At 39.3% G+C, this 23,172-nt stretch overlaps 1 protein-coding gene across 3 annotated transcripts in view; it reads right to left on the reverse strand.

Annotated features, from left to right (window-relative positions):
• avl9 (AVL9 homolog (S. cerevisiase)) overlaps nucleotides 1-23,172 on the reverse strand; it is a 60,000-nt gene that overhangs the window by 28,324 nt on the left and 8,504 nt on the right. For all 3 annotated transcript variants that reach the window (XM_079851254.1, XM_079851255.1, XM_079851256.1), the window contains exons 2-5: nucleotides 21,894-22,014; nucleotides 19,789-19,874; nucleotides 19,489-19,560; nucleotides 19,322-19,411 (exon numbers count right to left, since the gene is read on the reverse strand). In XM_079851254.1, coding sequence (XP_079707380.1) covers nucleotides 19,322-19,411; nucleotides 19,489-19,560; nucleotides 19,789-19,874; nucleotides 21,894-22,014 — 369 coding nt within the window. The remainder of the gene's footprint in view (nucleotides 1-19,321; nucleotides 19,412-19,488; nucleotides 19,561-19,788; nucleotides 19,875-21,893; nucleotides 22,015-23,172) is intronic.

Genomic DNA, 23,172 nt, shown 5'->3' on the forward strand with positions numbered 1-23,172 from the left:
AAACAGAACTTTCTCTTGACAGGGTACTCACAGAGAAGAGCAAAGTCTCACAATGAATGATAGCATGTATCATGTAACAAGTAACAATGAACCGGCACAAGACAGCAAACACAAGGGGATTAAATAGGAGACTAATGATAACACAACAGGTGACACAGGTAAAGCAATAATGACAAAACGAGGATAACAAGGGGGCGGGGCAAGAGAACGAGACAACACAAGCACATGGCCCAAACAAATGGCCATGTGCTTGTACACAAAACATGGGTCTGTCATGATCCTGCCTCAAGAATTAAAGAATGACAAGGACTAGATGGCAGAATCATGACAGAACCCCTCCCTTAAGGAGCGTCTTCCAGACGCTCCTCAAGGGAACATCAAACACGGGACATGACAGACTGTGACACAGACACAAACCAACAAAACATGACAAATAACAATAAAGGTAGATAAGAATACACAACGACAGGGTCCGGGTGAGAAGAGAAGAGAAGTTTGGCAAGAATAACAAACAAGGAAGGGGAGGAGGCGGGACAACAAAGTTCATGGGGGGAAGTCCATGGTGGATGGGTGGAATGGAGGTTTTAGGATGACGGGACGAAGGCTGATGGCGAGGGGTCCGGGCAGACTTGGATGGGGACACATGAGGAAAAGTCTTGGGGAAAACAGTCCGGGGTTTAGTGGAGACAGGGGTGACCGGGGAAACACACGGCGGCTTGACAGGGATGGAAACCGCAACAGGAACAGAAACAGGGGGTACAGCGGGTGACAGGACAGGAATCATGACAGGGGGTACAGCAGGCAACTGTGGAGTGGGAGAAGGTGCCGGGCTCGCAGAAACAGACCAGGAATCAACGCTCCCCGAAGTAGAATAGGAATCGACGCTCCCCATCTCCGATTCTGTAGTGGCGTTGATAGTAGCTGACGCTGGAACAGAGCTCTCTGCAGCCGGCTTGGGATCAGCGATCTCTGCAGCCGGCTTGGGATCAGCGCTCTCTGCAGCCGGCCTGGGATCAGCGCTCTCTGCAGCCGGCCTGGGATCAGCGCTCTCTGCAGCTGGCCTGGGATCAGCGCTCTCTGCAGCTGGCCTGGGATCAGGGTCTGGGGACAAGGCAGGACTGACAGGGACTTCTAGAATCTTGACAAGATGGGATAAGATAAGTACTCTGACAGGGTTCTTGCAGCAATGACGATCGGCATCTCTTGACTAGCTGAAACTGAGCGCAAAACAGCCTCAGCAGCTGAATCGGCCGCTGCTCTCTCTGCAGCACTCACGACTGCAGGCTCGGGAACAGCTCTCACTGCTGCAGACTCTGGAACCGCGACTTCAACAGCCGATTCAGGAACAGTATCTTCGGTTGCAGCGGGCTCTGAGACCATGCTCTCAGTTGCAGCGGGCTCTTGGACAGCACCCTCAGCAGCAGCGGACTCCGGGACAGCGCCATCCGTAGCAGCAGGCTCTAGGACAGCGCTTTCTGATGCAGCGGACTCTTGCCGGTTTCACACCGCAAGCGTCAGCGGCGCGTGAGCAGTGCGTATTTTTTTCGGCGTCCATGTTAATCAATGAGTGCATTCACACCGCACGCAGAAGCGGCGCGGCAGCGCGTAGCAGGAGCAGAGCAGGAACAGCAGTGCCGCGATAGTTTCAGCGCCCAGTCTATTTTTAACGCGCCGCTTACGCTGAATTAAAGTGACAATGCATTGATCATGGCCAAAATACACCGCATTTTTACACCAAAAGCGCATTGATGATATCTATTGTGTTTTAAACAGTCAATCAAACGACCAAAAGCAATTTTAAAAAGAAAACAAATGTCCAAAAACAAACTTGTTGCCCGAACAATAAAAACAAAGACGAACCAAAAGTTATATAAATGAAATGATTAATAAAATAAGCTTCTTGACAAGTCTTTTCTCTTAAATGTATTTGAAAACGAAATAAAGCAATGCCAACTTACCCTGATTATAGAGTACTCTGTCTATACACACGCCGCAGTTCAGCCGCGTGTGACAAACGCTGCTAGTGTGAAAGCAAAACGCGTGTGTCCTGCTCCTGCTCGCCATATGCACTGCTCCTGCGCTGCTTACGCTCTGCTAATGCGTGCAGTGTGAAACCGGCGTCTGGAACAGCGCTATCCGTAGCAGTAGACTCTGGGACAGCGCTTTCAGTAGGAGCGAGCTCAGGGACAGACAGAGACAGAGGATTGGAGGCTCCCTTCCTCCTCTTCTTTCTCCTTGGCCGCGGAGCAGATGCTATGGTTGGACTAGCGACTGGTTGGGGAAGCTCAACAGGAGCTGTGACTGGGGCATGGAGGATAGTCTCTGACAGGGCTGATTCCGTCGCAGAGGACTCTGATGCCGACTCCCATGAGGTCCGTCTCCCTTGCTTGCCGAGGAGACTTTCGGGTACGACTGATGCCTCAGGGGTGGAAGTGGAGCCAGCTTGATTCCCCTGGGTAACCACAGCCAGGACACGACCCTCCGGGATCACTGACAGCTTGGGTGATGGTGACGACAAGGTGGAACCCCGCGACTCCCTCTGCAACAAACAATCCACCATCTCACCAAACGAGCAGCAGACCAGCTTCTCCCGTTCTGCCAGGGGTGGAGGAGCATTGAGACCCGCAATGAGGTAGCGGTTGAGGAGGATATCAGGTAGGAACAGCCTCCTCTCGTTCGCGACCCGGGCATACTCCTTCAGAGACCGCTCTCCCTGGGGAGGAATGGGCAGCTTGCCATTCCTTGCATCGGAAATAGCCCTCAGCCACCATTGTGCAAGGTCGTCTGGGTTATGCTCAACAAAAGAGGACATACTGTCAGCTGGGTTCCTTGTTGGCCGGTTCATTCTGTTATGAGGATGCAGAGATGAACCCAAGCGCAGACAGAATGCACGACACACAAGGTTTATTGATGACAATAATGGGGAAAACAAAACCCACGAGGGGGCAAAACACAGAAAGGACAACGAGTGACTAAACTAGACTATGACTTGACGTAACTAGACTACAAATAAACAGCTAATACAGAAACAGAACTTTCTCTTGACAGGGTACTCACAGAGAAGAGCAAAGTCTCACATTGATAATGAAATGATAGCATGTATCATGTAACAACAAGTAACAATGAACCGGCACAAGACAGCAAACACAAGGGGATTAAATAGGAGACTAATGATAACACAACAGGTGACACAGGTAAAGCAATAATGACAAAACGAGGATAACAAGGGGCGGGGCAAGAGAACGAGACAACACAAGCACATGGCCCAAACAAATGGCCATGTGCTTGTACACAAAACATGGGTCTGTCATGATCCTGCCTCAAGAATTAAAGAATTACAAGGACTAGATGGCAGAATCATGACACTTTTAGTGAGGCAGAGATGTTATTAAAACCTTTCATTTATGGAGTCAGATGAATTAACGAGTAAATACATATGATTAATGTATTATAAATTTAACCAACCAATACTTTGCATGAGTGAGGACAGAACACGTGATACCTTCCCCGTGTATTGGCGAACCGGCAGATTGGACCAATATAGCGGGCCTTACAAAATGGTGACCTCGAGACGTGATCTCAAAACAGATCAAAACAGTTTCACGAGAAACGTCCTTTCCAGCAAGTATTGGGATTTTAAAATCAACAAGAGGTTTGAACATCTTCTCTTTCTTCCGCGGTTGTGGTAAGTCAATTTTCTTTGCATTTTTAGAAGTGTTGAAGAAATGTGTGCATTGTTTATGAAGAGCAAATTTTGGGAAAACAGGATGATATGATTTACAGGCTAAAACTCAAATATAAAGGCTAATGCTAAATGCTATTGTCAACGCTAAGCCATGCTGCGCCCAAGGCTAATGCTAAATGCTATTGTCCATGTTGCTTTCAAAACGCTCAAGGCTAACGTTAATGCTAAATGCTAAAGCCATGCTGCGCCCAAACGCTTAACCCTTGTTTTGTGTCACTGGCTGACTGGTAGGCCAAAAAGCCACATTGAAAACATCAATATCCTATACTAAACCTAAACTAATCTTGACAAACTCTATATTGCATTTAAAAGCTTAAACTTTAACACAGATGGAATTAAATTAAGTAATTCGATTCAATTTGCAATTGGTCATTGAAATGGGGACACTTTTGAATGGATTAATGCTGATCTTCTAACATCGGAGTGAGTAAGTCTGTTTTCATTGCATATGGTAGGGAAAGTCTCCATTTGCATGGAATGTATGAAACAGAGATTAGAAGTATCAGAATAATCTAAGTAGTCCCATTATTGTGAAATCATGTGTACTGATCATGTCCTGTTTACATTATGGGCTGAAAAGGTTGAGCCTACACTGTACAAACTCAGTAGAAAAGGTCTTAACATGGATGCTATTGACAATGAAATTTTCACTTGGTGGAAAACAGTGGGTAGTAAGCAGAAGAAATCAAAACATGGTGAAATAATTGAGGCTTTAAACTTCATAAGTTATAAACGGCTAAATGAGTTAACAAAATTTCTATATTCGCTTATGGATGCTAAATGTGAAGAAGTGCATTCTAAAAATGCAGAGGCACAAAAGTCTGAGGAAAAGATTCAAGATCTTCAAACACAGCTAGATAAATTACTAGCTGAGCAGTTAGTCCTGACTGAAAAGTGTAAAAATCACAAAGAGACCATTGCAGATCTCAAGGCTAAGCTAAAAGCAAGTCTCCCAAAAAGCTTAACAGCGATTGGGCTAAAAATGTACACTTCTTAGATGAGGCAGCCTGCTCTAATAATCTTGTATCTTTCCAGACAGATGAAGCATGTGATAAAGTTATGAAAAGAGTGCCTGTTTCAGCCCTTAAGGTGATATGGCACCCAAACGGCACAGAGTCAACCATTTGGCGTCCTTTAACAGTAACTGAATGTAGCTTGTTTAAAGCAGAGATCGGACCATTCCCTTTGAAAGGGCCATTCGAACCATGGTGTTAGTCTAAAACATGCATTTCAGCTCGAACCAAAAGATATTTGGCAAATTGTTATCAGCTCAATTCCAGATGTTCTGATCTATAAGATACCACAGGTTTTGATGACGGGCACCATTGTGCAATCAATGCATCAAAATGAGCCTGAGAGCGAAATCTTGAATAGACTAAAACAATGCCTTCGCGAGCTGCATGGTTGTAGTCCTGTTGGATGGGAATTGATTTTCAATCGGAAACAGAGTACTGAAGAATCATCTGAGACATATGCAGAAAATATGTTTGAACTTTTTGAGGAGTATTCTGGAATTGAAGGTGTTAACCACAACAATGTAATTCTCCTTGAATTCCTGCTTACAAATGCAGGGCCGCGTGTACAGCAATCACTCGTGTATGGTGCTTCTCCAGCACAAAATACATTTGAAGGTATTGTTAGCTGGGCAACAAGAATTGAGTCACGGAAACAAATGCATGGTGAGGTAGCTGTGTTAGAATGTCATGAAAATCCTCCATCTGCAGGAGAATTCAGAAAGCCACACTGTGGCAAACTGAACAGATTCTGTAATTCCTGTCACAAAACAGGCCATACAGAGGAAAAGTGTTGGTCACTGGGCAGAGGCAGACCTCCACCCTATTTCATAAAATGCAGACAATCACAATCTAATGACACGAACCAGCACTCTGCAAGTAACCAAAGCTCAAATGCATCTAAAACTCTTACTGACCTGACAACTTAGGTCACTCAAGGCCCTCAGCTATTAGTAGGGGTGTCCATGGTTAACCGATTAACCGATTAACCGTTAAAAATTGCGTAACCGAGTGAAACATTTTGCTCGGCCTCGGTTAAGTGGCGTCAATGGCGTGCATTGAATTTAGTTGTAATACATTTTTGCACCACCAGAGACCGCTAGACCAGTTTTCTAATATGAAGCGGGCAAAGAAAGCGCGCGTCCGAGAGTGAAGGCTGTGCGCGAGCCAGAAACAAACATAGTATCCGCGCCACTGATCGCAGCACAATATCTGTCTGCAGAGCCGCAGAGCCACAGCTTTACCCCAGCAGTTTTACCCCGCGCATGCGCAGTTTAATCACAACAGTTTTACCCGCAGAGTCCGTTTACCGTTACATTAACCCATACAATTTGTATTATGCATTTCCTAATCATGTACTTGCTAATCAAACACATTATATGAACAAACTACTAATCTATAAAACACAATCGGTCTTCCGACCTTTTACTATTGTGTTGATATGCGCGAGGGAGAGAGAGCAATGCAGCGCTCGTGTTGTTTGAAGGCGGTGAGAGTGCGCGCGCGCGCGGCCGGGGCTCTCTCACTGTTTGTTCTTATCGGTTCTTATGCGCCCTGTCCACTGATCTAAATAATTAGTTGTTACAACGACTTATTTGTTCCCTCGTTTTAATAAATCATGGACACGTTGAACTAATTCCCTCCCTCATTTTGATTTAACGAATTACAACGTGGCCAAAAACAGTTTGATACTATTAATTATTGAATGCTAAGACCTATTTTTTTGTGAATTGGTGAATATTCAGGTGAATTATTTCGTGGCCACGAATTAATAATAATTATTAAACTGTTTCTCTTACCTGTGAAGATAGCTCTTCAGTGAAGGCCGACTCGTACAGCTTTTTATTCCTTTTTTTTTTTTGCGAATTGGTGAATATTCAGGTGAATAGGGTATATGTCGAACGTCGCATGACGAAACCGGAAACCTGGTCTCATCGCATCCGCTTGTCATAGAAAGTGTTAACAGCCGTATGAACTGACGCCGATATCTATGGAATTTTAAGGTAATCAGCTAACCTACCTATCTCACTTTGTTATTAGCGTTTTATTCTATTTAAATATCTAAACGTTAGTGTGAAGATTTTTTTTTTTTTTTTTACTTTTAAATATCGATCTTCACATGCGAGGGACATTGGTTATGATCATCTTTGCTCGCTCCTTTTAAGTTATCTTGAGTAAAACAGTAAAAAAATGCAAGAAGCACATACAAAAGACCTGAACCGGAAGCGATGCGTTCTGTTTTCCGGTTTCGTAATGCGACGTTCGACATATACCCTATTGTTTCGTGGCCACGAATTAATAATACCTCAGCACGTTTTACAAGACCCTTCTCGATCGCAGCGGCAACAAGCACTTTGATCACTTGATTTAAAAAAACAAAACATTTCAGCGCTAGATCGCCTAAAAAAAAAAAAAAAACGAACAAAATGAATGCTCTGCTAGTTAACTGCAGATGTTTTGTTTATTTGTATTGGTATTCGTGCCGCGAGATGTTTCAAAAGTGGTGGGGACATGTCCCATGCACCCGCAAATTACGCCTATCTCGGGGTTGCGGCGCGCACACTATGGTTAACCGAGTATTAACCGCTAAGGGCCTCCCCAGCTAACAGGGAATGTTCTCAGAACATTGGCTAACGTTCTCTGAAAGTTCTCTAAAAGTTATCAAAAATGTTCTTGTTGTAACGTTATTATAACGTTGTGCCAACGTTATATGTCATTGATAAACGTTCTAAAAACGTTAGCATTAAAACGTTATTCTTACATTGTTAGTGGAACGTTTTAAAAACGTTATTGTTAAAATATATATTAAGATAAAAGTTCTCTTAAAGTTACCAAAGTAACGTTGTGCCAACATGTCATTGATAAACGTTTTAAAAAACATTATTATGTTAAAAAATATATATTAGTCATTACAAATTAGTTATACAGCTTTTTATTCTGCAAATCAACTTCAGAAACATATAATTTGTAAATCCAGTGACACAACTAATGACACAATGCACTGACATTATTTAACTATTTCATTTAAATATTTTTTATGGTCAGAATAAAAAATCCCAGAATATAAAAGAATTATGTTCAGGAAAATAGCAGTATTCATTTAAGTTGAGTGCATTTTGCTTGTTGTATGAATTAGACAATTTTATCACAATGCTGATTAACTTAGATAAAAGTTCTCTCAAAGTTACCAAAGTAACGTTGTGCCAACATGTCATTGATAAACGTTCTAAAAACGTTAGTATCAAAACATTATTCTTACTTGTTAGTGGAACGTTTTAAAAACGTTACTAAATTAAAACAAATAAACAACTTCAGAAACATAATTTGTATATACAGTGACACAATGCACTGAAATTTTTTTGGGGGGTTAAAATATTTATTCAAATATTATTATTAGTTTAGAAAAAAATCCCAGATATAAAATAATTATTTATTCAACAGGAAATAATTCAAAAAGTACAGTCAATTATAAATTTGGTTTTACCTCTAAAAAATAAATAAAAAATTAACTTTTGCAATTACAGTCAAAGAGAAAACAGGGAATGTGTTATGATAGACTGTAGTTTTATCTGATCATTCCCCACGTCCGAACGACCTATTACCTAAGATGGGCGTGGTTTTGCAGCGCACGGCACGACCCGTCAATCAAACACAGCGTCAGCGGGACAAGATGTCGGACACGGAGACGACAGCTTTTAGGTAAGTTGAATTTTGCGTGTTGTATGAATCAAATACTTGTATCAGTGCTAATTAACTTAGTTTTGCAGCAGTTGCTACTGTTTTAATAAAGTTATAACTAGATCAACAGTTTGCATGAACTGTCTTGAGTAACCTAAACTGCTCCCGCAGTCCACAGAGCAGTTAACAACACTACACAAATATGTAGTTAAAACTGAAGAATAAACGCGAAATTACATTGATGTCTTTATTTAGATTCACCTTTTCCAGTGTCCTTGTTCGCCTTTTCAATATAGCTAAACTGATTTTAATTTGAACGCGTTCTTGAGATTCAAAAGTTAATCGGCTAACGTTAGCTCAATTAAGTTAGCTTAGCTAACTTATGGTCCGGGTATTTCCCCCTCCAGTTATCCGTTTCATGTGTCAAGTTCGTCATCTGAAATCTGTAACTTATTTGTAATTTTATCGTGTAAGTTGTCCACAGTGTTTGCAGTTTTACAAGTTATAACAAGCTCCTATGTGACATTTAAAAAGGAAGGATATCCCCAGGCTCCTCTTAAATTTGATATTTGGATCGAGCACTTGACAACAGTAATGGACCCTTTTCACAGACTGTAATTACGCGTTTTAACAACCATCAGTATTGTAAATTGTGCTAATTTATAATATACAGTGTATGGAAGGCCATATTTTCAATTCCTCCAGGCAGCTTTTTTTTTTTTTTTTTTTTTTTTTTTGCTCAAATTGCGTTAAAATTTGTATTTTTGGCTTGGTGCAGCAGTTGTAGGCGCGAATTTCTATGGTAACCGGCGCCTCTGGCGTTGCAGTGATGCAGAGCCGTTGAAAGAGAGTTGCGCACAACTTTGATCTTGTGGTCACGTGGAATCTCAATCTTCATGTAGCTCTCAAAAGAGAGCCTAAGCCCCCCCCCCTTTCGGTGGAATACCATGGGACCTTAATTTGGAAAAATATTGTATGGTAGCCAATGGCGAGAGACAGCCACTGATCTATATAGATCAGTGGAGACAACAAATTATATTTGCAGCAATTTTTGCTAAATATTAACGCTTAATATGCATTGATTACTACGAGGACCACATTAACTGGGGAATTTTATTCTGGGGAGTGATGGAGAGACAACATTAATGTTTTTCTTGAGTTTAACCCTCGTGTTTTCCTATATGATAATTGGGTCACACTCAAGTGACCAAACACCTTAAAGGGGGGGTGAAATGCTCATTTTCACACAATCTCCTGTTAATCTTGAGTACCTATAGAGTAATATTGCATCCTTCATATCTCCAAAAAGTCTTTTGTTTTATTATATTTTTAATTGAAAGATCGACTGTACCGAGTCTTTCCGGAAAAAAACGAGCGGCTGGGGGCGGGCCGTGTGGGCGAAGCTAAAGATGTGCTTACCCGCCTAGCTAACAACACACAGAGACATTTGTTCAACAGTTTTACTCACCGTTCCAACGCACGACCGCGAAACTTTATCATTGTGACTGCTCGATCCTTAAAGGGGGGGTACAATGGTGTTTCATGTATTCAGAGTTGTTTACAGTGTTAAAGAGATAGATTCTCATGCTAAACATGGGCAAAGTTTTAAAAAAATATTTTGGACGAATAACGGAGAATTTCTATGCTGAAAATCTTACTTCCGGGTTGGTACAAGTTTCGGCTGGTTTTTTTTTAGATCGTGGATCTAATGACGTAGACCAGAGTGGAACTCCTTATATGAGCATTTCTCTCGGAAAAGCTCGCCCGCGAGCACGTCGACTAGAGGAGAGCGAGACCGCGCACATCAACGCGCTTCAACAGGAAATCATCGGCAGCGCTGCATAGGATTTGTTCAAGAATGTCTCCAAAAAAGTGTGTATTTGGATGTGAGGGAAAGCTTACCGTGTTCAGTTTTCCAAAGAACCCAGTGTTACAGGAACAGTGGATGCCGTTTGTTTTTCCGGGGCAGCAACGGAGTGTAGGAAGTGCGGTTGTGTGTTCTGGTCGTTTCAGTGACGAATGTTTTATTAACAAGGCTCAGGTCGACGCTGGATTTGCAAATCGTTTGCTATTAAAACGTGGAGTGGTCCCAGTGATAAAAGACCCCATTCATGTAAGTACAACTGGTTCAGATTTCTGTCTTTTGCTGGAAATCAAGAACTACCGCTTGACTCTATAGCTCCGCCTCCAGGACTTCGGCTTTTTCCGGAGAGAATCGGAAAGCTGTATTTTTCTTTTATAAATTTAATAAAACTAAACACTTTTTTGAGATATTAAGGATGCACTACTACTCTATAGGTACTCAAGATTAACATGAGATTAGGTGAAACTGTGCATGTTATGTACCCTTTAAGCATTAGACGATCTGCAAATCCGTAGATCTGGGCTTTGTTTATAAAACAATCATCGTCGAAATGCAGGGAACAACAGTCTTACACAACTCCGTTTATGCTCAAGAAAACAAACTCCATCCACGGGTTCCTTAACGCTGGGTTCTTTGGGAATCTGTGCAGGGTTGTCTTGCCCTGGCAACCAAAAACACACTTCTTTGGTGACATTGACTTCCCAAAAGCCGGGCAGGGCGCTTTGATGGCGAACTGCTTTCACTCTCTTGCTCTGTTCTACGAGTGCGCGCGCGCCCGCGATCTTACCGGAGAAGTGCCCTTAGGACCCATATAAGGAAATTCCGCTCTATCTTACGTAAGACAGAGCCATACTCGAAAAAAACTTTCCGAAACTTGTGACAAACCGGAAGGAGTATTTTTGGAACAAAAATACTCCTTCAAACGTACAACTTAGTTTTTGAAACTTTGTCCATGTTTAGCATGGGAATCCAACTCTTTACCAGTGTAAAAAACTCAGTATGCATGAAATAGCATTTCACCCCCCCTTTAAGTGTACCTTTTCATCAATTCAATAAATGTACTATATTTTAGTTCAATAATTATTTAATATTTTTATCTTTTTGTTGCTTAATAATATTTGTGCAATAATTATGATCCATTAATGACCTTTTAAAATATTTTTGATTTAAGCAAAGTTATCATTAGATTGCAGTTTTGGGATGTGGCACGGTTCATTAATGCAATTTAAACTTTAAGAGTGCATTAAAATAGAAACAATGCAAAGTCCTTGAGCATGAAAAGCAATATAAATTTAGTAGCATCTGGCTCTGGGCTTAGGGACAAGAGAAGAGAGCTAGTCTCGTATCTTCATCATGTGTTCTCCCAATATTCCAAAGCAGATTAAACTTTTTGTAAATTGTCAGAAAATTTAATTAGATATTGTGCATGAGCAAGTACAGCATCCCAGTGCTTTTATACTAATCTCACTACACTTTAATACAACACTGTTTTATTTTCTCCCTGCAGTATCTCCGGAGATCCTCTCAGGGTCCAGTCCAGTCCAGTCCGATGCGCTGGAAGTGGAAGCTGATGTGATTGTGGATAATGTCATTTAAAATGTTTTTGTTTTTTTTAGCTTGCTGATAGGTTAGGGTTAGGTAAAGAGGTTGTTTTAGTTTTGTTTCATGTTTCATTATTTTGAAGTTTAATCAGTTTGTTCTATGTTAGTCCAGGTTTATTTTCATGTTAATTTCATATTTCAATTTAACCCAAGTCGGTTTCAATTGTATCTGTATCTTGAAATAAACTACACTTTGGTTCACTTCAGCTCGTCTTCAATTGACTACATTACACATATTATAGACATGATTCATGGGTCTTTTTGATTTTAATTATCTTTCTAGATCTTTTGTCTTAATTTTTAAATTTGAAAGTTCTTAATAAGGTGCTTTTATAAAATTATTGTCATATATACATTATTTGCAAAAACATTGAGAATGTTTAAATGTTTAAACAAGTGAATGGAATGTTTTAAGAACGTTTTTCATAATCTTAGAAAAACATTAAGAGAACGTTTATATAACGGGAGAATTGAACGTTCTAATAACGTTCTTATAACCAAGGAAGAACGTTAATACAACGTTTATGTAACAAGATAATTGAACGTTCTAATAAGGTTTTGAATAATGTTCTCATAACCAAGCAATAACATTAATACAATGTTTTATAACAAGATAATTAAACGTTCTAATAACATTTTTAATAACGTTCTTATAACTAATAAATAACATTAATACAACGTCTAAAAAACTGGACGTTTTGAACGTTCCTAGAACATTCAGAAATAACGTTTTTATAACAATGGGAACGTTATGGAAACGTTCTTATAACCTAAGAATTGAACGTTCTAATAACGTTTGAATAACGTTCTTATAACCAAGCAAGAGCATTAATACAACGTTTATATAACAGGAGAATTGAACGTTCTAATAACGTTTTGAATAACGTTCTTATAACTAAGAAATAACGTTAATACAACATCCAAAAAACTGGACGCTTTGAACGTTCCTAGAACATTCAGAAATAACGTTTTTATAACTTAATGGGAACGTTATGGGAAGTTCTTATAACCTAAGAATTGAATGTTCCAATAACGTTTGAACAACGTTCTTATAACCAAGCAAGAACGTTAATACAACGTTTATATAACAGGAGAATTGAACGTTCTAATAACGTTTTGAATAACGTTCTTATAACTAAGAAATAACGTTAATACAACGTCTAAAAAACTGGACGCTTTGAACGTTTCTAGAACATTCAGAAATAACGTTTTTATAACTTAATGGGAACGTTACGGAAACGTTCTTATAACCTAAAATTGTTAGCTGGGTCGGTTAACGGTTAATGAAAAACTTGAAAACGTGCAGCCCTAGCTATTAGCGTCATTTGCTAGTCGGGTAGCAGCCCAATAGCAAATAGCTTAATAGTTTAACATCTAAATTCATTGAACCTGTCTGCATTTTCAAATTTGAAATTGTGCTTAACACATCGTGCACATAGAACACAATTTGGTTGTTTGTGCTACAACATGCACATAGGCTAATTTAAAGTTTATTCTTTAAACACAGGATTGCTTTACTGTAAGTGCATTTGAAACACTTAAGCGAAGGTGATATAGATGTTGTATTCTATTGCTTTGCTGTGGGTGTATTTGGAACACTTAGGTAAAGGTTGTAGATGTTGTATTCTAGGCCATGTGTCCTGTGTAAACTGAATTAAATGCGTGTGTCTGTGCTGAATTTGGTGGCTATAATGTGATTCACAATGAATTTGAAAATCAGAAACAGCGAACGCATCTCATTAATCCTGAAACAAAAACCTTTTCATATTCAGCGTTCCAGAGACGCGTCAGAGAACGTAGCAACTCTTGAACTTTGAACAAAAATCATAATTTCTTGCGTTTGAATTTATTCTGAATTACTCTGAGATTTGTTTTTCCCAAGTAGATTAATTTATCCGTATATTGCCACAAGGTTGCGTCAGAGATTAGCGATGGCTAAAAAAAACTGATATCAGGAAGTGTGCGGGCGACTTGGATGAGAGGATGTGTTTGTCCGTCTAGGATCAGCAAGATGCTGGTTGGTTAACCTAGCTTGGACGCTTCCGATGACTTCTATTCTAATTTAATGTTACTTTAGATAAATGTACGGGCTTGGCTAATCCAAAGCTATTAAAGAGCCAAAACCTACTAAAGTAAAACGATTGAATTAAGTTCCTGAAGGGCATCCAAGGGGGCTATTGAATATATCTTTGATTGTTGCACGTGTACGGCAAAATCCTAGATATTTAGCCAATTGCCTCAGCTTCTGATCTTCGGGGCTGACCACTTGTGCCGGAGACCTGGTGAGGAACTCGAAGCGATGTAGTTTCCTGATCTAAGCGGGTAAATATAAAGTAAGAGTAAACAGAATAATCAAACGTTAAAATGACCATTAAAAAAGACTAAATGAGAAGAAAAGGTATTTGAAACCTAGAAAAGCGGACCTTTAAGATGCTTTTCAGGTGTCTCACACAAAGCAGTGTGGATCAGTGATGCGCGGGTCAATGTATAAACAAACCGCACCTGACCGACGTTTTCAACTAACCCGCCCGCAACTCGGACCGCAAAAAACGAAAAAGAAAATATTGTACCCGACCCGCTTCCAGACCCGCATTTTTTTTAAAGTAGCTATAATGCTCATCATAGCGTCTTAATATAACTTAATATTCTAATTTTGTCAAGAATTATAAAAAATCGTCAATATAAGCTCATAATTTGTACTAAAATAGTCTAAATGTTTAGTTTTAAAAACCATTTTAAAAAGCTGGCTATGTCTATTTTGATGTTTCTGCGCAAGTTCAATAGACAGAGGTTCGGGTTTGTTCCGATCAGAGCTCGTGAGCGGAGAGCGCATTTCTGAATATTCCGCTCCGCTCATGGTCGCTCGCCCAACCCAGATGGCCTGCTGGTTCGAAAATATGTGGAATAAGGGCTGCCTCCGACTATTTTTTTTTCTTGTCGACTAGTTGTTCATTTAAGCCATTCGTGGACAAATCGCCCCTTTATATTAAATTAATTACTTAAAGGCTAGCCTACAGGAATAAGCGTAATGACCGCACGCTTAAAGCTTGCCACAAAGAACCGGTTAAAGTAATGATTATGAATGTGTCTAAATTAGCAAGGAGACATTTAATTGTTTAGTAATAAACTGGTGTTTTCTGTGTCGCTGCAAAGATGAAGTTGACAATGCGGAGATTGCGGACTCGCCATGAACGCCAGAGAGAAATGCACATTTCATATGGATTAGCCTACATAATCAGAGAGTATAGCCTATTTATTTTGGTTTGAATATTTTCGTTTAAAAGTAGACATTTCAAGCTTTCTGTAATATATAGCCTATATTTATCAAATCTGTGAGGCCCAAGTTGAGTTTCGGCGCCCTCCAGTTCACATGCAGTGATCGCGTACCGGCGCCTTATTTTGTCTGCTATATATTTGCTTCTTATTTAATAAATACGGGCAATTGATTGATAAAACATTGATCAAAATTAAGATACAATTTATACAAAACGAAAATCTTTTAAAAAGAGTTTTCTATAAAACAAAACTTAATGAAGTCGTCAAAATCATGTTTTACCAAAAACAGCGGTTGCTAGGAGGGCGCCAGCGCCTCTGCCTCACGAGTGGATGATAGCCCTGAAGACGCCTAGCAATGATATACCTTTAGTGGTAGTATACCTTTAGTTAAGTTATCGCAGCGCGCTAAGAGACAATGTTATCGGAAAATGCAGCCCAGGTATATGCATAATGGAGATTCCAAAGCTCTCTTCTTTGGTCAGAACCATGGAGAGCGATCGCGGATTTACTTTTACAATGCAACACAATATTTAAAGAGCATCAAACTATTAAAATCTATATTATGTATACGCACAGATAATATAACAGTAGGCTATATTAGTCAATATTTTTTTATTAGGTTAAGCAGTGATTGGATAACGTTTTTTTAATTTATTTTTATTTAACGTTTTTAATTTAAGGCCCACCCACAATTGGTCTGGCGTATCCAAAACTGGAATCCTGGCGCCGTGCCTGGTTGGTCGTGCCAGTTTTGTGGTTATCAAATGTGTAAATAGCATCGCAAGAAGTAGCCTACACATGACAAAGCCAGCACTTTGGTCATCATCTTTCATTATTTCGGCAAATGTCTCCCACACTTTGCTCTTTCTATTTGTGTATTTGCGGAGCTTCCACTCCCCAGTCTTCACCTTTTCTCTTGCCGCCTCCATCTCTACCTGCAGACTGAGCTCATGCGTCATCTTCGCGCCAGTTATTCAGCCAATAAAGTGTAAATTAAATTTAAAACGTATTCATAGAAAATTGTGTCTAGAACTATATCAATTACAAAGGTTTAATTGGCATCTTTATTTCAAACGACCCGACCGACCGCGACCCGAATATCATTAAAAATATTTTTGGATGACTCGTAACCGCGGGTAACCGCGGGTGACCGCAGGCACCCGCTCATTTCGGATCAACCCGCGCATCACTGGTGTGGATCAAAGGAGAACCCCTTCATCCACTGAGGTCTGCCCAGACCACCGTACCACTGGAGGTGACAGGGTTGGTCAAGAAGGGTCAGATCATCATTGTGGAGAAGGTGCCAGGGAAGCGGAAGTTTATCCATGAAGGAATGACACGTCAACTGAACAAGTCACAAAAGGTCCAGATTGACTCTATGAACTTTGCTCACGTCACAGGATTACAGGAAGAGAACCGGAACACATTCATCCCCCTGCTGGACTCAAGCTATACACCTGGTGAGAACAGGTGTTCTGCAGGTGAACACAGCCCACTGAGCTTCTACACATGCCAACATTGCAAAGACAATTTTTGTGCTACATCTTCAAGGATTATAACAAACGTCTTACTGTGACCCTGTAAGTGTTCATCAGAATGTGACCCATGGGATCAAGGAGGGAAATCTTTAAGGCTGAAAATACTAGTTGGGGTCTGAGACAAAGGGCCCTGCTAGCTAATTAACATTCAACCTCCCCCATACAGGAAGTGAGGTTCACTTCCTCTCAGAAACAACGAAGAACTCACACAAGAACATGGTTTAATGTGAATGTTTATCATTGACTGTTATGTTTTTGGCGTCATTTGAAATGTCTCAAAGTGAGTGGTACAGATATCTCATATCCAGATAGATAAAATAAAAGGAAATAAGGTTTATAGAAGTTTAGAGAAAACTGGTCCAGATAATGCCACCCCCCTTTTGTTCAATAAGAAGCCATTTTGAGGGTGGTCTCCCCCATCCCCCATGTCACCTGGTCAAGGGGATAAAGGAAGGTGTGCTCCGGCTCTCTGGTCTCTTCTTTGCTGGACACGAATGGAATAGGTGGTCTGTCTCTCTCTCTCTCTCTATCTATCTCAGGTACAAGCTGGGGTAAGATTATTTGGTGTAACCAATGTAAAACCATGTTCTAGATATTTGAATTGATTGTGGAATTGATCTTGGATATCTGAAATATTAAATTGTTACATGTGATTATTCTAACTGATTTTGACATTGTTCATTTAATGGTTAAAAGGAATAGTCAAACATTCGCTCACTTTTAGTGAGGCACAGATATTATTAAAACCTTTCATTTATGGAGTCAGATGAAATTACGAGAGAATACATGATTAATGTATTGCATTTAACCAACCAATACTTTGCATGAGAAAAGGACAGTAACACGTGATACCTTCCCCGTGTATTGGCGAACCGGCAATTGGACCAATATAGCGGGCCTTACAGAACTGTAATGCTGTCAAGTCCTGCCTGAAACTACTTTAGCTGTGCATGTAGGAGAGCACGTTGCAAACATATGCCATATTTCCAGCTGTATTTAGTGTCAGATTTAGCTGTTGTTGGCTATAATAGATTTAGTACAACAAATGTATCCCAAATATACACAATGCGATTTTTTTTTACTCTTTACTAAGGGTTTCTTAATTTTAGACCAACTTTTCACTAATCCCTGGTCAAGACATTTTTAACTGTAGACTTGAGTATACAGATGGAATTTAGAATTTAAAACAGAATTGAATTGAATTGAATTATTTTTTAATTTAACTTTATGCAAAAAACCAATATATGCACTCACCTAAAGGATTATTAGGAACACCATACTAATACTGTGTTTGACCCCCTTTCGCCTTCAGAACTGCCTTAATTCTACGTGGCATTGATTCAACAAGGTGCTGAAAGCATTCTTTAGAAATGTTGGCCCATATTGATAGGATAGCATCTTGCAGTTGATGGAGATTTGTGGGATGCACATCCAGGGCACGAAGCTCCCGTTCCACCACATCCCAAAGATGCTCTATTGGGTTGAGATCTGGTGACTGTGGGGGCCATTTTAGTACAGTGAACTCATTGTCATGTTCAAGAAACCAATTTGAAATGATTCGAGCTTTGTGACATGGTGCATTATCCTGCTGGAAGTAGCCATCAGAGGATGGGTACATGGTGGTCATAAAGGGATGGACATGGTCAGAAACAATGCTCAGGTAGGCCGTGGCATTTAAATGATGCCCAATTGGCACTAAGGGGCCTAAAGTGTGCCAAGAAAACATCCCCCACACCATTACACCACCACCACCAGCCTGCACAGTGGTAACAAGGCATGATGGATCCATGTTCTCATTCTGTTTACGCCAAATTCTGACTCTACCATCTGAATGTCTCAACAGAAATCGAGACTCATCAGACCAGGCAACATTTTTCCAGTCTTCAACTGTCCAATTTTGGTGAGCTTGTGCAAATTGTAGCCTCTTTTTCCTATTTGTAGTGGAGATGAGTGGTACCCGGTGGGGTCTTCTGCTGTTGTAGCCCATCCGCCTCAAGGTTGTGCATGCTGTGGCTTCACAAATGCTTTGCTGCATACCTCGGTTGTAACGAGTGGTTATTTCAGTCAAAGTTGCTCTTCTATCAGCTTGAATCAGTCGGCCCATTCTCCTCTGACCTCTAGCATCAACAAGGCATTTTCGCCCACAGAACTGCCGCATACTGGATGTTTTTCCCTTTTCACACCATTCTTTGTAAATCCTAGAAATGGTTGTGCGTGAAAATCCCAGTAACTGAGCAGATTGTGAAATACTCAGACCGGCCCGTCTGGCACCAACAACCATGCCACGCTCAAAATTGCTTAAATCACCTTACTTTCCCATTCTGACATTCAGTTTGGAGTTCAGGAGATTGTCTTGACCAGGACCACACCCCTAAATGCATTGAAGCAACTGCCATGTGATTGGTTGATTAGATAATTGCATTAATGAGAAATTGAACAGGTGTTCCTAATAATCCTTTAGGTGAGTGTATATATACATACCACTGATATGACTGGAGTTCTTAATTTCATAAGTGTAAAACATTTGAACTTACTGGTCCTTTACATCTTCTAGCTGCATTAGTTCTTAAAATATCTGAAAATGTAATGTGTGTGAAAGATCTTGCCTTTAGGATGGAGATCTGAGAGAAATCTTTTTCTTCAAAGTAAGCGTGAGTTATGAGCTGAAGTTTAGCCTCTATCATACCAAACAGTGGCTGAAACAACAATGCATAACATTAATAATCAGTATTTTTTTATGTAAATCAAGGCTTCTCTAGCATATGCAGCTTACCAATCGACTGAGAACGCAAACACTCTTCTGAACGGTCTCTCTCGTGATATCTGCCTCTCGTACTTTCAGTGCCTGTAATACAAAGCATTACAATAATATAAGACTAGATATAATGTAATTATTTAACAGCATCTATAAAAAAAAAACAGCTTATTTATTTATTTAGTGAAATTTATGTTGGATTTAGGAAACTGTTTTACATCATTATGATAGCACCAGACAGCATTTCCCTGGGTTATGCTCAATTAAAAAATTAAATCTTACACAAAGCATTGTAAGTATAAATTATTGTGGACAAACCTTAGCCTCCATCTGTCTGTAGCAAGACACTCCATAAACACATTTCAGCTGTCCATCCAGAGGAGGCAAATGAAAGTAGACAGTGTCTGTCAATAAAAACATAACAATGTGCATTTTAAAACATATACTGTAATCAAACTGCTTCAGTGTGTCGCATAGACGTCGTCATCATCTTGCTGCTCCCTCCCCGTTCTGTGATTGGTTCCCTTTTTGAGGGGAAAATCTGGTCCATGGTATCCAGGCTGCCTAGCAGCGTGAATAAAATCGCGCTGCGCTCAAGGCAGCATGGGGAAACACAGGCTAATGCAATATGCTTACAAAATCTTTTTTTTACATTTTGAATAATATTTGGATAAAGGGTGAAGATGTCAGTTTTCCTAGGCTGATCGACAATTTTGGCCACTACTGTATGGCAGTTCATTGACTTTCCAACTGATCTTCAAACCATGCGGCAAAAGCAAGCCACTTTTATGAGAATTGCAAGGTTCCCTGGAGTTGTTGGAGCCGATGATGGAACTCATGTTTGCATCATCACTCCAACTGAGACATACCGGTATATCTATGGATCCAACATGGAATCAGATGCAAAGTTACCTTTCGATACAGCCTTAGATAGTGTTCTAAGTAGTTTAGAACGCAAGTTTATTTCGTCTTCTTCCTCATCGAATTTCTGTCACTCTACATACGTCATCTGGTATAATTGAAACGATTGGCTATGAGCTACGTACAGGCGCATTTGATAGACATTCGTAGCGCCCAATAAACGGCTCTGGGCATTCGTAAACCACGCCTCAAATATGAGAAAATGAACATGTGGTTCCCAGACCACGTCTCAATGAGAAAGAGGTCTGACGTTAGCCAGGCTAATATTGCATAGTACTTTGAGTCAATTGTTTTATTTGTGATGACACACTGAAACATACCAAATCATGCAAAGAACACATGCAAACAAAAGAGAACCAGTGAAATATTAATAACTTTATTAAGATTATGTTGTTGTCATTGTATTCTTTTTCCTGGAACTTTTTTGTTTTTCTAAACAAAACTAGTTTTGTAGTCTGTAGTTTTTCTAAACTGTAGTTTGTTTTTTTTTTTTGCCAAATAATTTTGTCAGATAAAAACCGTCACTAAGTTAAGTTTTTGTTCTTCCTTCATATTTTGAAATGTAAAAAAATAAAATAATAATATATAATAATATATATATATATATATATTAAAAAAAGATATATAATAATAATAATAATAATATATAATAATAATAATAATATTATATATATATATATATATATATATATATATATATATATATATTTTTTTTTTTTTTTTTTTACATTTTGATGAACTTGTAAAAAAAACAAAACAAAAACCTTTGCACTTTCAAGTGACCCAAATCATCACCGGTGCACTGCTGCATTTTTCCAGTCGCCAAAAATGTCATTATTATTTTTCATTACAGCAGTCAGAGCACTAATTTGTTGAGTGGGAGGAGTTATTAAATTTCTTACAAGGTCAGTTACAAAAATTATTTATTGTAAAAGTCAATAAAAAAATATGCATTATGCTGCATTTGTCATAGGTGGTTGCAGGTAAACAGGCGAAGAAGACAAAGATATTCCAACACAAAGTTTTAATAACAATAAACCTACAGATAGGTGAACTTGAAGCAACACACACACTTAACATAGACGTTTACCGGACCATGAACAGAATACAGGCAGGAACTTAAATACACAGATAATTAACTAAACGACGAACAGCTGTGATGACTGTGTTAGTCCATGGTGACAGATGAGTGGCGGGTGGCAAATAGGAACAAGGAACAGAAGACAGGAAGAACAACAAAGTCCTTGAATTGAATACAACTGAACATAATGGTGACAGACCCTAAAAAACCCTAATAAACCAGAGCTATATAATTATAAATATATAATAGTAATAATAATAATAATAACCCTGAGTTATTTCACATCGGCTTTTCAAGATATTTTGTACAAATTGTACCAGATTGTATAGAAATGTACTACTGAAGAAATAAAAGTATTTAGGTAGAATTTCAAAAACTCTTCTCAATTTGTACTAAAGTGTAGTGTAGATTGAGATTTTACCTTCCTGATAATTGTGCGCTCCGTCGGGCAGTGCCAGGAAAGGTAGGTACTTCCATTCCTCTGGGAGTGTGTTACTGTCATGACCCGCACTGGGAATAATGGGAGGATATGAGAATTCTACCTGAAATAAAAATAAAAAGACAACAGTAGACTGATTTTAGGTTAATGATGAAAAGGGGCTATCTGAAAACTATAAAAAACTAGCATATTTTTAGCACAGCTCAAATATTTGAACAGCTGTGTACTCGTCAATTTTAATAAAACCAAATGTATTTTTTACCAAGTTAACCTGTCATGGCATGTGGTGTGAGCTTAATATGCACTGAAAATAATATAATACCTTTGCATGTATAACATTTTAATTAGTTTTACAATGAAGAGTTTTGAAAATTAACTTACTTTTTTTTTTTTTACTGTTGTTTTTAAGAGCAGTCTCTCAGGTGTTTGTAAAATGTACAGATCTTTTTTTTTTTTTAAACAGGCTAGGTTTATACTTAAAAAGATTAAGAAATAACTGATGACAAGCTAAGTTATTGGAAATATAATAAGATAATGTACCCTGAACCGTGGAGGTTTTGTTTGAATTAAAGTGCTGTTTTGTTAATTAAACTGCAAATTTCCATTGATTGCAAAATTCGACATGGAACACAGCAGATCAAATGCATGAACACTTAGGAAACCATATTACTGCATGCTGTAGTGAAGCACACGACTCAGAAGAATATAACAAAAACAGTCCAATAATCCAGAACAAGAAAAATCAGGAGAACTGGCAACAATTTAAAACTTAGACCTAAACATAGATGATACCATACACAGAACTAGGGAAATTCAGGGCTTGAATACATGGAGAGACATAATGATTGACAGGTGTACGTAATCAATAACCAAGGGAACAAACTAGGGAAGACAGGTAGGCAGACAGGGAAACAGGGAAACCAAAACACCATGAGAATAAAATATTAAATACTATGGCAATGCCGTATATGAGTCTACCTGTCGAGTCCCTTCTCTGCCTTCTATTATAAAATAACCTTTTTATCATAGTAAAATCTACATATCATTCCCAACAAAAGTATTGATTAGCGTAACACGTTTTGATGATTAGTGAACAGGCAGTCGATTCATTAAATAATAAGCTATTTTCTCACAAAAGCGGTTTATTCAGTGTAGTGAAGCCTCTTCTCCATTGACATCCATTAAAAAAATGGCCTCTGGTCTCCTTTCCTGCGTACCTACACAACCGCAGTGTTCACATTAGCCATTACGCTTTTTTAGC

This window comes from Squalius cephalus (genome assembly GCF_949319135.1).
Source record: "Squalius cephalus genome assembly, chromosome: 19".
In the NCBI taxonomy this organism is placed as follows: domain Eukaryota; kingdom Metazoa; phylum Chordata; class Actinopteri; order Cypriniformes; family Leuciscidae; genus Squalius; species Squalius cephalus.